Source organism: Cervus canadensis, chromosome 17 (genome assembly GCF_019320065.1).
Source record: "Cervus canadensis isolate Bull #8, Minnesota chromosome 17, ASM1932006v1, whole genome shotgun sequence".
Taxonomy (NCBI): domain Eukaryota; kingdom Metazoa; phylum Chordata; class Mammalia; order Artiodactyla; family Cervidae; genus Cervus; species Cervus canadensis.
In genome coordinates, this window is record NC_057402.1 from 37,906,598 (window position 1) to 37,919,956 (window position 13,359).

General features: G+C 46.4%; 1 protein-coding gene across 1 annotated transcript in view; it reads right to left on the bottom strand.

Annotated features, from left to right (window-relative positions):
• ADAMTS7 (ADAM metallopeptidase with thrombospondin type 1 motif 7) overlaps window positions 1-13,359 on the bottom strand; it is a 56,313-nt gene that overhangs the window by 16,154 nt on the left and 26,800 nt on the right. The window contains exon 9 of the mRNA XM_043434532.1: window positions 560-704. Coding sequence (XP_043290467.1) covers window positions 560-704 — 145 coding nt within the window. The remainder of the gene's footprint in view (window positions 1-559; window positions 705-13,359) is intronic.

Sequence of the window (13,359 nt, forward strand, 5' to 3'; positions counted from 1 at the left end):
CCCCCCATCAGGAGACACCCTGGTTAGAAGCGCAGTGTCTCTGACATGCCCTTGGCCACCACTTCAGGTGCTCTTCCCCAGGACGTGACAGTAGAGATTTTATTTTACCTCTTACAATCTAGCTCCAGTAGGAGAGTATTAGTCGCTCAGTCATGTCCAATTCTTTGCAGTTTTGTGGACAATAGCCCACCAGGCTCCTCTATCCCTGGAATTCTCCAGGCAAGAATACTGGAGTGGGTTGCCGTTCCCTTCTCCAGGGGATCTTCCCCACCCAGGGGTCGAACCTGGGTCTCCTGCATTGTAGGCAGATTCTTTACCAACTGAGCCACAAAAAAATCCCAGTAGGTAAGGGGCTTGCCCAAAGTCCCACTATTGGTGAATGGCCCACACAAAATGCACACCTGGGTCTAGGGCCGCCCAACCCGAGGCCTCTCCCACAGGCCACTTTATGTCTCATGGGCATTATGTCTGGACCAAGCCTGGCTTGGAGGGGTCTGCAGGCTGCTGAGGGCTGCCCCTCACCCCCAGGTCCACACAACCCCACCCCCACCACACTCACGTCCATGTCATCGCAGAAGGCAGAGTAGGCCCCGTATTGGAGGCGGCACTGGTGGCCCACATCGTAGAGGACGCCAGGCGGTATGGAAGGGAAGTCGATGACATCCTTGGTGGGAGGGTCATCCAGGCACAGGCCCCACCCACGGCTGCAGAGATGGGACAAAAGTGTGGGGTAAGGGGCTGCCTGTCCCCTGGGGCTCTAAAGGGGGCAGCCTGAGAGACCCAGCAAGGAGGCCTCACCAGTCCAGGAGGGCAGGAGAGGCGGGAAGGGGCTTAAAGCTTTGGGAAACTGAATAGGAAAACTCCAGCCTCCTTACTCACCGGGCCTGTTTTTTGACATAACCTAGCATGAAAGGCTCCCAGTCTTCCCCATCTATCTCCAGGGCACTCCAGCTATTTAAATAACTCATCCCACCCCCCAGGGCTAGGCCTCTCCATAAACCATCCCTTTTGCTCCCAACAGTCTCCCCACTCCTCCACCGTGGGGCCTCCCTCCCCAAGATCCAGCCCAGAGGCCCTTCCCTCTGGAGTCTTCTGGACCACTAAGCCCACATGTGACCCTGCTCAGAGTGCCTCCTCCCCCGCTCAGTCCAGGATCTGGAGAGCATCACGTCACAGCTGATACAATAGCCTTCCCCCCCAGGCTGGGACCAAGGGGATCTGTGTGAAGACCAAAGCCTGCAGGCTGCCCCTAACTGGCCACCCACCTGGGAGACAGCCCAGGGGCAGCCCTGCCTGCCAGCAGCTGTCACTCCCTTATTTTCTTCTTCCCCCTCCTGGCTGCAACAGGAGGGTGGCAGGATCTGTGGAATGTGGGGTCCCAAGCTAAGAAGCTTGGGGGAGGCAGAAACCCCCTAGTCTTCCAGTCTGGGAGGCTGGAGGGTGGCTGGTGCCAGGTCAGGGAGCCAGGATGAGCAGAGGGTCCTGGATAGGATGGAGGGAGGCAGGGGGAAGAAGGGCAGAGCTGGTGGATGCTGGGGTCTGGCCAGGTGGGAAGGAGGAGACATGACGGGCCACGGAGGGGCTGCAGAACATGGAGGGTTCGAGAAATGGGCCAACGTGCAGGCCCGAGTGGGGAGAGGCTGGGGGGCAGTCAGCCCCTGGGATCCAGGAGTCCAGATTTCAGAGGAGTCACATCCCCCGGCCAGGGAGGGTGGTCTGTGTGTTCTCCCAAGGCCCCTGGCTGGTGGCAGGGCTCGGGCTCCACCCAGAGCATCAGTGACTAGACTCCTACTGAGGACCCTGGGGGCCCCTCTACCACCCAGAGCCACCTGGACCCTTTGTGTTAGCTGGAAACAGACCCTCTAAGATGGGCATGGGGCATATGAGCAGGCGTGGGACCCAGCCTTCTGCCCTAGATGACTGCAGGCCAGGCTGGCTCTGGGTGCTGAGCGGGAACCCTCTCATCTGCTCCTCACAACCACCAAGCAGAGAACCCTACTACCACCATCTCCTTACACATCCAGGGCCCACGGCAGTGCGTCATGTGCCCTGGGTCATGTGGGGGGTGCAGCGATGGTCAGGACGTGATGCCAGCCAGGCTGCCAGCACCCGCGCGTCCACTTGCTGGGCTTCCCTAAGTGAAAAGCTCTTCCCATCTGATCATGAGCCTGCCTCAAACACTTCATCTCAAACAGAAGTTCTAAACCACGGCAGCTGAGGTCTGGCAGGGAGCAGGGAGGCTTCTGATTGCTCGCCTCATCCTGGGGCTCCCTGGACCTGCAACCTGGGGCCGAACATCAGCTGAGGGGTGTAGGGGTGTGTGTGTTGGGGGGTGTCTGTGTGGGTGTGTGTGCGTCTGTCTGTGTGCATCTGTGTAGGGTCAACCTGGCCCTGGGGCTCCTTTTCGTCTAGCAGGACACAATATAAGATGCGACTGGGGGGTTCACCCACTCCGCTGATTCAGAACCAGCCAGGCTCCTCTGACTGGGGTCCAATGTGCCTCAGCCCCACACTAGCAGGTCCTGGGGCACATCCAGCCCTTCAGTTTTCCAGCCAGGACCCAGTGCTGACATGACGTGTATCAAGCTCCTGTGAGCCTGCTGCTGGAAAGCCAGGCATCAACAGCCTCTCAGGGTCATCCTTATATGTGTGTGAGGCTGAGGGGCTCTGGTAGGGGAAGGGGGAATCTTTATAGGACCCACCACCAGAATCAGAGCCACATTCTGCCCCAGATGCTGACTGGGAGTTACAAACCCAAGTTCTACTAGGCCCAGTTTCAGATGCTGTGTGGCCTTGGGCCATCCCTCACCCTCTCTGAGCCTTCATATCCTCAACTACAAGAGGCTGAGGCAGCCTATGTGATCCCAAGCAACAGAGGTATAAATAGCAGCATCTACTTGGGAAAAGTTACACGGGAGGGTGGCCGGCAGCTGGCCCTTCCTTCCTCTGGTTGGCTCACCGCCAGGCTTCTCAAGCTGCTGATACACGTCAGCCCTTCCCCTCTAATTATAGCAGGGCTGGGCAGCCCCAAATGGGGTCAGAGCAGACAGTGAATGGCTCCAGTCTGAAGTGCCACTCCAACCTCAAGGACTGCAAGGAGCTACCCATCACCTGGGAGAGACCTGTGTGCCCTCTCCATTCCCCACAGCTGGGGGCTGGTTGTGGAGTCGCCGGATGCTGAGGACAAGGGCCTGATACTGGATCAGACCTGCCTCTCTCCCTGCAGAAACCCTGGCTGCAAAGACATGAGCGAGCAGGGCCTTCCCTCCCTGGCTCCAGGTCCAAGTAGTAGCTCATGAAAAGAGAGGTCCCTTATGAAACAGCAGGGTCCCTTAAAGTGACACTCGGCCCAGAAAGGCTCTTCAGGTTCTTCAGGTGGACCTCTTGGACTGGCCAGTGAACACAGTCTTGTTGAAACTTTCCTCTAGTCTGACTACCAACTCCTGATGATTCTCCATCCCACCCACGTTCCCCCACTGCCAGCCCTGGACCACGCCATGCACCCACCTAGAGCATCCTTCTTCCTCATGATGCTCCCTTAGTCCTTAGAGAGCAGCTCTGGGGCTCCTTCTCAGAGATGATGTCTCTGCCTCTCTCCAGATTCCCACAGAACCCCACAGGGCTCTCTGCCACAGTGCTAATCACCCAGACTTGTCACATGTCTGCCCTCCTCAGGTGGTGAGGGGCTTAGGGACAGGGACACTGCGTCCCCTACCACTTTCCCTTCAGCACAGTTTGAGACCAAGTGGGATCCGGTAACGTCTGGGTCTGTGTGGCCCGCTGAACACCTATTTGCAGGAAGCAAAGGCGTGTCATGTCCAGGGGGAACGGGGGTGGGGTGGGTGGTCTGAGTGGCTCTAAGATGCCGTCAAATCCTGGAAACACCGCCAGACCCCGCTTGGTGCATTCCTTCTGTGACTCTTGCCCTTCCAGTCCCCATCCTGTCTAGGCGGGGCCTGTCCTGTCTTCCGTCCACCTCCAGCAAGGAGACAAAGGGCTGGGGGACAGGTTGGTATGACACCCTCTGTCCCAGCCTGCCTGGCCCTCCGGGATGGAGAGAGGAGAGTGCAGCCACCCTTGGGGAGAGGAACTTCCCCTCCCTCCCCAGCTCCCTTCATTGGCCACGTGTCTGTCTGTCTCTCTGCCAGCATTCTGTCCGGCTTTTCTTGGTGCCGAGGTTCTGGGAGGCCCTGGCTGGCTCAGGCTCTGACCTTCTCCTCCCACCCTCGCCCCAGGCCCCAAGGCAAGTCCCTCACGCATTCCAGCAGCCAAATGAAGACAGAGATGCATGTGTCTGTCTGTCCTGAAGCCAGGGTGCTGGGCAGCACCATGGGTGGGGACAGCTGGAAAAAGCCCTCAGGGTGCTTCAGGGGTGGCTGCCCTTCTGATTTCCCAGCCCTTCTCTCATTTTCAGCCCCCAAGGGGGAGGTGACAGACCCTTGGGATCATTTTCTAACAGGCTCTCCCTGCCAGGCCACGTCCCTGCTTCAGCTCCTTATCACATCGCTTGGTAGCAGCGATAACAGTCACCAGGCACTGAATGCAAAGCATGTGGCCAGCGTTGTGCTACACACTTCACATGCCTCCTCATTTAATCCTCAGAGCAATCCGGGACACAGTCCCATCATTATCCCCGGTCTTGGAGGCTTAAGGATTAGTGTAACTTGTCTGCCAACACGGGTAGATGCCTGGGCCAGAGTCCAGGGTCTTAAACATCAAAGTCAACTCTTCCCTGCTTCTAGTCCCCCTCTCCACCCAATAATCCCTCTTCTATCAGAGGCCAGGGTCCTCGCTCTCACGTCCATAATGAACCTGGTCATGTCCCTGCTTAAACCCTTGTGAATGGACTTCTAGAAAAACATGGCCCATTGAGCAGATACAGAGTTATTTCCACTCCCTTCCAGAACCCCACTAAGATGACAGGAAAGACATAAACAAGGCATAAATCCACAAGGGCAAGGGGCAAGGGAGAGGTGATGATGGCAGATGAAAAATGTCAGCAAAATTCTAGAAGCTGGAAAGCAGATGATCGAGTAGCAGCTGACTTACTACAGCACTGAATGCTGAGAGCCAGTCATGCGGAGAGAAACCACCCAGAAGAGGGAAACTGGAAACGCTCAGGAAACCCGAGGGACCCCTGGAGGCCTGGGTGCCAGGAAGACCGAGGACAAGAGCCTGGCTCAAAGTCTGTAAGACGTCATCAGACCCCAGATCCCCTTCCCATCCCTCTAGAGCAGGGCCATGGCCACCTCCCTGCCTGGCAGAGGACTGGGGTCACTCTCTGGAGAGGGTGATCCAGGAGACCTGGCCCAGGAACAGCAGGCATGGTGGGAGACCCAAGGCAGAGGGGCCCACAGAGAAAAAAACGAACAAAAGTCTGCACAAGGAAAGCTGAGATAACCACCAAGCTCCTTCCCCATCTGGCTGCCAGAATGCTGTAGTCAGACTTACACCTTCCAGGAGGAGACTGGAGAATGCCTCGCTGGAGCAAAATCACTCAGAAAAAATGACCCTAGATACTGACATTTGAAGATACCCTGAAGAAACAGCTCCATCCCAACCAGTCCCTCGGTGGTGGCTTGAAAGAGTGCTGCCAAGTTCACAGACCTCCCGACTGGCAGCCCAGTGCCTCCTTCCATGGAGGGAATACAGCCATGCCATCTCAGGAAAATCCTTCACATGAAAGATAGGTTCTCAAAAATAACTCAAAGAAAAGAGAGATATTTCAGGGAGTAAAAGAAAAAACAAAATAAATAATAACTTCAACAAGGTAAGATACTATACCCATGAAACTAGAATAGGATAATAAAAAGGAATATTTAGCAAATAAGAAATTTCAGGAGGTTAAAAGTACAATAGGTACTTTGTAAAATTTTACAAAGTAAAATTTTTTACAAAGTAAAAAAAAAAAAATTTTCATGTGACAGAAAGCTTGTAAGGCAAAGATAAGGATGTCTTTCAGAAAATCGAATGAGTCAGAAAAAAGTTTAAAAGTATAAAAAAAAGAAAGGGAGAGAAGAGCTGAATATTAAGGGTTCCAGAAGGAGAAAATAAGAGATGATTATCAAATAAATAAGAATATTTCCAAGAACTGAAGGACTTGAGTTTTTAGATTAAAAGAGCCTAGCAAGTGCCCCACCCCCCACCACCCCAAGGTAGATCAAGGCACATAATCGCAAAAGTTCAGATCACCAACAGAAAAACAGAGAGACACACACCAAGAGAAAAAAAGAGAGTATTCTCTATATTAAGAGAGAGATAAAGAAAATCCTAAAAGCTTCCAGAGTTTTTTAAAAGGTCACATACAAAGGTTTGGGAATCAGACTGGCATGAGACTTGTCAACAGCAGTGTTGGAAGCTAGAAAACAAAGGAAAAACACCTTTGAAATTCTGAGGGAGAAAGACTTTTAACTTGGAAGTTGCTATCAAAAGATCAATCAGGTATGAGGGAAGAATAAAGAAAAGCAAACATTTTAAGACAAGCAAATCCATACTTCTCTTCTCAGAAGGCTACTTGAGGATATGCTCCACCAAAACAAAGAAGTAAACCCCTCTAAAAAGGGTAGCATGAGACTCAGGAAACAGGAAGATCTTGCATGATAATTTTAAGAGAGAAGTAGAAATCATCCAGGTTAGACAAGAGCAGGAAGACAGAGGGATGTCACAGGGTATGTCCAGGAAATAAGGAAACTGTGACAGGACACGGGAGGGACTGCCTTCAGCAAAACTGGATTAAGAGACATTTTGCAGAATTGTCACAGGGTATGGACGACTTAGAGAAGCAAAGAAAACTAGGCAAATAAAGTGGTTCTTAAAAAGAAAATCATTTTGTTACAACACTTGGTTTGGCATTATCTATACAACAACAATAAAGAAAACAGTAAACATGGATTTAATCAAGATATGCTAACATGATATTGGGATGTGGTAGCAGGGGTGGGGCTGCAAATGTGGGCAGGAAGTGACACAAAGGGGCTAAATTCCAACCTTCCATTGTACAAGTCATCAGATGATTATCTAAATTGAAAAATCAAGAAACAGCACTCTAGGAAAACTTTTTGGAAATATGAAAGTAAATAAGGTAAGAAAAGCTAAAAAGAATGAAAAGTTCAAAGTCGCTGCCCAAAGAACACAGGATGGGGAAGTGTGCAGCAGGTGATTTAAAGCTCTCCTATTGCCATCTTGAACTCAGTATTTTTGAACTTGTGTTTTGTTAAGGAGGTTCTAATGGGACAAGAGGCATTTGCATGAGGAGATACAAAATATCTGTGTCCACTGTTCCTGGCCACCGCATGAGCAGAGTCCCAGTGGATCCACAATGCAGAGAATTCATTGAGACTAAGAAAATGCAAGATAAATGTTATTATGTCTAAGACAGCCCTAGAGGCCACACTTGGCACTTGAACCAGAACTTGCTTCAGATGCAGCAAGAAGGTATGATGTCTTAGGAAACACAAATGACCAAGGAACTCCATCATCTTTGCTATTTGTGTTGCTTCCTTATATCATCCAGTTATTGCATTGAAAATGATGGGCTAGAAGGAAATGTAAAGATGGATCCATTTCCTCTCAGTTCTTCCTCAAACATCAGTAAGCCAAGGCAGAGAGTGCTGGGAAAATATGCACATATTACAAAGTGAAATAAAACCAGTCAAATTAGTCTTGTGCACTATGTCAAGAGTTCTGATAAATATGAGGTATGAAATATGAATTGTGTCATTTTGGTGACTCCACATATTAGTTTGATGTGCCTATATCTGCACTTAAAAATTGGCATTGCATAAAGCAAAGATGAGTGGTAAAACTTAGGCTAATCACTTAGAAACAGAGACTTAAAAAAAATAGAAAATAAAAACAATAGAAAAGATCAACAAAACAAAGAGCTGGTTCTTTGAAAAGACAAACAAAATTGATAAGCCTTTAGCCAGACTCATTAAGAAAAAAAAGAGAGAGGGCCAAAATCAGAAATGAAAAAGAAGTTACAAGTGATACCAGAAAAATACAAAGGATCATAAGAAACTACTACAAACAACTAGATGCCAATAGAATGAACAATCTAGAAGAAACAGACAAATTCCTATATAGAAATATATAATCTCCTAGGACTGAACCAGGAAGAAACAGAAAACATGAACAGACAAATATCAGTAATGAAATTGAATCAGTAATTAAAAACAAAAAACTCCCAACAAACAAAAGTCCAGGACCAGATGGCTTCACAGAATTCCACAAATATTTAGAGAAGAGTTAACACCTTTTCTTCTCAAACTATTCCAAAAAATTTCAGAGGAAAGAACACTTCTGAACTCATTCCACAAGGCATCACCCTAACATCAAAACCAGACAAAGACATCAAAAAGAAAAGAAAATTACAAACCAATACCACTGATGAACATAGATGCAAAAATTCTCAACAAAATACTATCAATCAGAACCTAACATTAAAAGGATCATACACTCTGATCAAGTGAGACTTACCTCAGAAATGAAAGGATGATTCAATGTCTGCAAATCAGTCAAGGTGATACACCATATTAACAAACTGAAGAATAAAAGCCATATGATCACCTCTATAGATGCAGAAAAACCTTTTGACAAAATTCAAACATTTATGATAAAAAAAACCCTCCAAAAAGTGGGAATAGAGGGAGTATCAATTCAGTTGCTCAGTCGTGTCCAACTCTTTGTGACCCCATAGGCTGCAGCATGCCAGACTTCTCTATCACCAACATCCGGAACTTGCTGTAACTCATGTCCATTGAGTTGGCGATATAACTCAACATAATGAAGACCATAAACAACAAACCCATTGCTAACATCATACTCAATGGTGAAAAGCTGAATGTATTCCCTCTAAGATCAGGAACAAGACAAGGATGCCCACCCTCTCCACATTTATTCAACATAGTACTGGAAATCCCAGCCACAGCAATCAGACAAGAAAAAGGAATAAAAGGAATAAAAGGAATTCAAGTTGAAAAAAAGAAAACAGGCACTGTTTGCAGATGACAAGACACTATACACAGAAAAATCCTTAAGATGCCACCAAAAAAACTACTAGAGCTCATCAATGAATTTGGTAAAGCTACAAGATACAAAATTAACATAAAGAAATCTGTTGCATTTCTATACAGTAACAAATTATCACAAAAAAATTAAGGAAAGCAATTTACCATCACATCAAAAAGGATAAAGTATCTAGGAATAAACCTGCTTAAGGAGGTAAAAAACTTGTACCCAGAAAATAAGACACTGATGAAGGAAATTGAAGATGACACAAACAGATGGAGAGATACATCATGTTCACAGGTTAGAATCAGTATTGTTAAAATGATACTACTATCCAAGGCAATCTACAGATTCAATGCAATCTCTGTCAAAATACCAATGGCATTTATCACAGAACCAGAATAATTTTAGAATTTGTATGGAAACACAAAAGACCTCAAATAGCCCAAACAATCTTAAGAAAGAACAGAGCTGGAGATACCACACTCATTGACTGCAGCCTATACTACAAAACTATAGTAATCAAAACAGTATGGTATTGGGATAGGAATTAAGATGGTAGAGTAGAAGGACATGGAACTCAGCTCCTGCCCAAATACATAAAAAACATATCTACATATGAAGTAATTCTCACAGAATACCTACTGAACACTAGCTGTGCTGTGGTAAGTTGCTTCAGTCACGTCTGACTCTTTGCAACCCTATGGACCATAGCCCTCCAGGCTCCTCTGTCCTTGGGATTCTCCAGGCAAGAATACTGGAGTGGATTGCCATGCCCTTCTCCAGGGTATCTTCCTGACCCAGTGATTGAACCCAGCTCTCTTATGTCTCCTGCACTGGCAGGCAGGATCTATACCACTAGTGACACCTGGGAAGCCCCACCAAACACTAACAGAAGATCTCAAACACCTGAAGGGACAGGGAAGATCTCCACATAACTGGGCAAGATGATGGGGGGAGGAGGAGAAAAGGAAGCAGGATGCAACCTGCACTCCTGGGAGGGAACAGTAAAAGAGGACAGAGTCCCACACCCTGGGAAGCCCCCTCACCTTCAGGGAGATCAACGGGGAGAGAAAGCGAGCTACACAGGCTCAGAGGAGAGTATAACAAATGGTTTGTGGCAGGCAGAACAGAGAGACCTACATAAGACAATGCCACCAGCCTGCATGCTCCAGCCTGACACAAGCATCCTATGGTATGGGCAGGGGCTGGTGCTGAAACTTGGGGTTTAGAGGACAGATCTGGAAAAAGGACTGGTGTTGGCTGTGTGGAAATAGCCTGAAGTGGCTGGAACGTGGTACAGATACAACCAGGTTGTCTGCAGAAAAAGCCTGGGCCCACCATAGAAGCAATGTGCCACAGTTAAGTGGCATGTGAAGGGAGGGGCAGGGCTGCCCTTGCAGCTTCTTTCTCCATGCCCCAGTTGCCACCTGGGTGGGCTCCAGCCTGGGTGAGTCCACATAACCCAAACACTACCTTGGCGGGCTCCCATGCTCCAGCCACCACCTGGGCAGGTTATCACACCCTAGCCACCACCTCTGTGGGCTCCCATGCACCCACCACCAGGTGCCAGTGGGTTGCCCATGTACAGAGGTAATGCTGAAATCATAGGTAAGCCCTAGGGACCACATAACTTATAAAGCAGGGCTGAAATCTCTCCCTGGCTGTGTGAGCTGCAGATTTACACCTCTGCTGCCAGCTTGGTAAATTCAGCACCTGCAGGACATTCAAGCAGACCATGGGTGCTCCTGCGGCTGGGATGGTCTGGTCTTAGGAGTTGTGGGTTTTGTGGGCACATGCTGTGGGGCTGGGCTGGGCCGGGATCTGAGCTGCCTCCATGGCTCCCTCACTGAGTCCATGTACATGATTACTGCAGTCCTGGGACCTGACTTCTTGGATCTGTGTTGAAGACCTTGTGAAAACTATATCTGAGAAACACCAGGATTGACTGTTGGCATTCCCATGGTTGAGGCGGGGCCAAGGGCAGGGCCAACAGTGGACGTTTGATCCCCCACAATGGGTGACATAATAGAGCATGCTCACCAGTGGGCAGTTCTGGCAGAGCAAAACTCAGCAGCTCTTCTGCCAGTGGGAGTGCTCCAAACTCACCTACCTTGCACTGCAGCTCAGAAACACAACTCAGAAATGGATATGGGGGCTTCTACTCCAATAATTAGGGAGCAGTTGAACAGGGCAGTGACAAACAGAGCAAAGAGAAGGCTCTGCTCAACATCCAACGCAGGCTCTGAAGACAACACCAGTCACACCTCCTACCAAGGCAATAATGGCCAGCATGCACTAAGGAAAGAGGTGGTAGGCATCCATACTAAAAACAGTCATTGCACCAAAAATATTAAACCCACCCAGGCTACACAGCCTCCCACACAAAAACAGCCCTCTAAGACTACAACAGATAACAGTTTCTCCTAAACTCAAAGAGCAAGAGAAATATAGGTAAACGAAGAAGCAGAGGGACCATTTCAAATTAAAAGATTAAGAGAATTCTCCTGAAAAAACAATGAAACAGATTTCTACAATCTAACAGACACTGAGTTTAAAAAGAAGATAATGATAATATTGAAGGAATTAAGAAGGATTATTAATAGAAATGCAAGTTACAGTAAAAAACAAATTAGAAATTATAAAAAGGAATCAAGAAAACAGAGAAAACTCATTTGCCAAGATGAAAGCTGAGCTAAAGGCAATGAGTAGCAGAATGAACAATGCAGAAGAACAAATATGTGATCTGGAAGATAAAAGAATGTAAATCACCCAATCAGAACAGCAGACAGAAAGCCAAACGAAAAAAATGAAAGCAATATAATAAGAGTCTATGGGATAACACAGAGTTTGCCAATCTACACATAACAGGGCTCCCAGAAGGAGAAGAAAGAGCAAAGAGGACTGAAAATGTATTTCAAGAAATTATGGTTGAAAACTTTCCAAACCTGAAGGAGACAGATATCCTGGTTCAGGAAGCACACAGGGTTCCAAACAAAATGAATCCAAACAGACCTATACCAAGACATATTTCAAATAAAACAGTAAAAGTTCAAGAGAGAATGCTAAAGGCATCAAGAGAAAAAGAGTTAAATTACAAAAGAACCCCCATGAGGATGTGAACTGATTTCTCTACAGAAATGTTGCAGGCCAGATGAGAATGGTAAGATACATTCAAAGTCCTGAAAGAGAAAAATCTGCAACCTAGGATACCCTACTCAGCAAAATGATCATTTAGAATAGAAGGAAAGATAAAGAATTTCCCAACAAAAACTAAAAGAATATAGCAATACCAAATCTATAATAAAGGAAATATTGAAAGGTCTTTTCTAAATGGAAGACTCTGTAAGGAAAATCACAATTAGAAAGTAAATCACTTAAATAAGCCAGTACATAGATCTAAAAAAAAAAAAAATCAAAAAATTTCTGTGAAAGAGATGATAACCCCAATTAACAATAAGAGGATGAACATGAAGATGTAAAAGAGGACATCAAAATCCTAAAACGTTGGGGACGAGAGTAAGAAAATGTAGATTTTTTTTTTCCTAGAATCTGTTTGATATTATATGATTACCAGACTAAAGCAAGTAGATATGGGAAGTGTTTAACACACTTGAAAAACAGGGTGACCACAAATCAAAAACATAGAGTCACAAAAAGCAAAAACCAAAAGAAGCACAATACTAAAGAAAATTATCAAACTACAAAAGGAAAAACAAAACAGAAGAAAGGGTCAAAGAAAAAATATAAAATCAATGGGGAAATAAGGTTTAAAATGGCAATAAATACATATCTGTAAATAATTACCACAAATGTCAATAGTCTAAATGCTCCAATCAAAATACATAGAGTAGGAGACTGATTTAAAAGTAAAAAACAAAAAAACAAGGGACTACAATATGCTGCCTAGCAGAGACTTACATTAGGGCAAAGGAAACACAGATTCAAAGTGAGGGAATGGACAAAGATATTTCATGTAAAAAGAAATGACAAGAAACACAGGTCACAACACTCATATCAGACAAAATAGACTTTAAAACAGAGGTTATAAACAAGACATAGAAGCAATCTAAATGAACACTGACAGATGAATGGACTAAGATCAGATGTGTGTGTATATATATGTGTGTGTTGTATACACAAACAAAATGAAATATTATTCCTCCAGAAAAAAGAGTGCAAGAATGCCATTTGCAGCAACATGAATGAGCTAGAGACTATCATAATAAGTGAAGTAAGTCAGAGAAAGACAAATATCATACAATATTATATGTGGAATAAAAAAAAAGTGATACAAATGAATTTATTTATAAAACAGAAACAGACTCACAGACATAGAAAACAAATGTA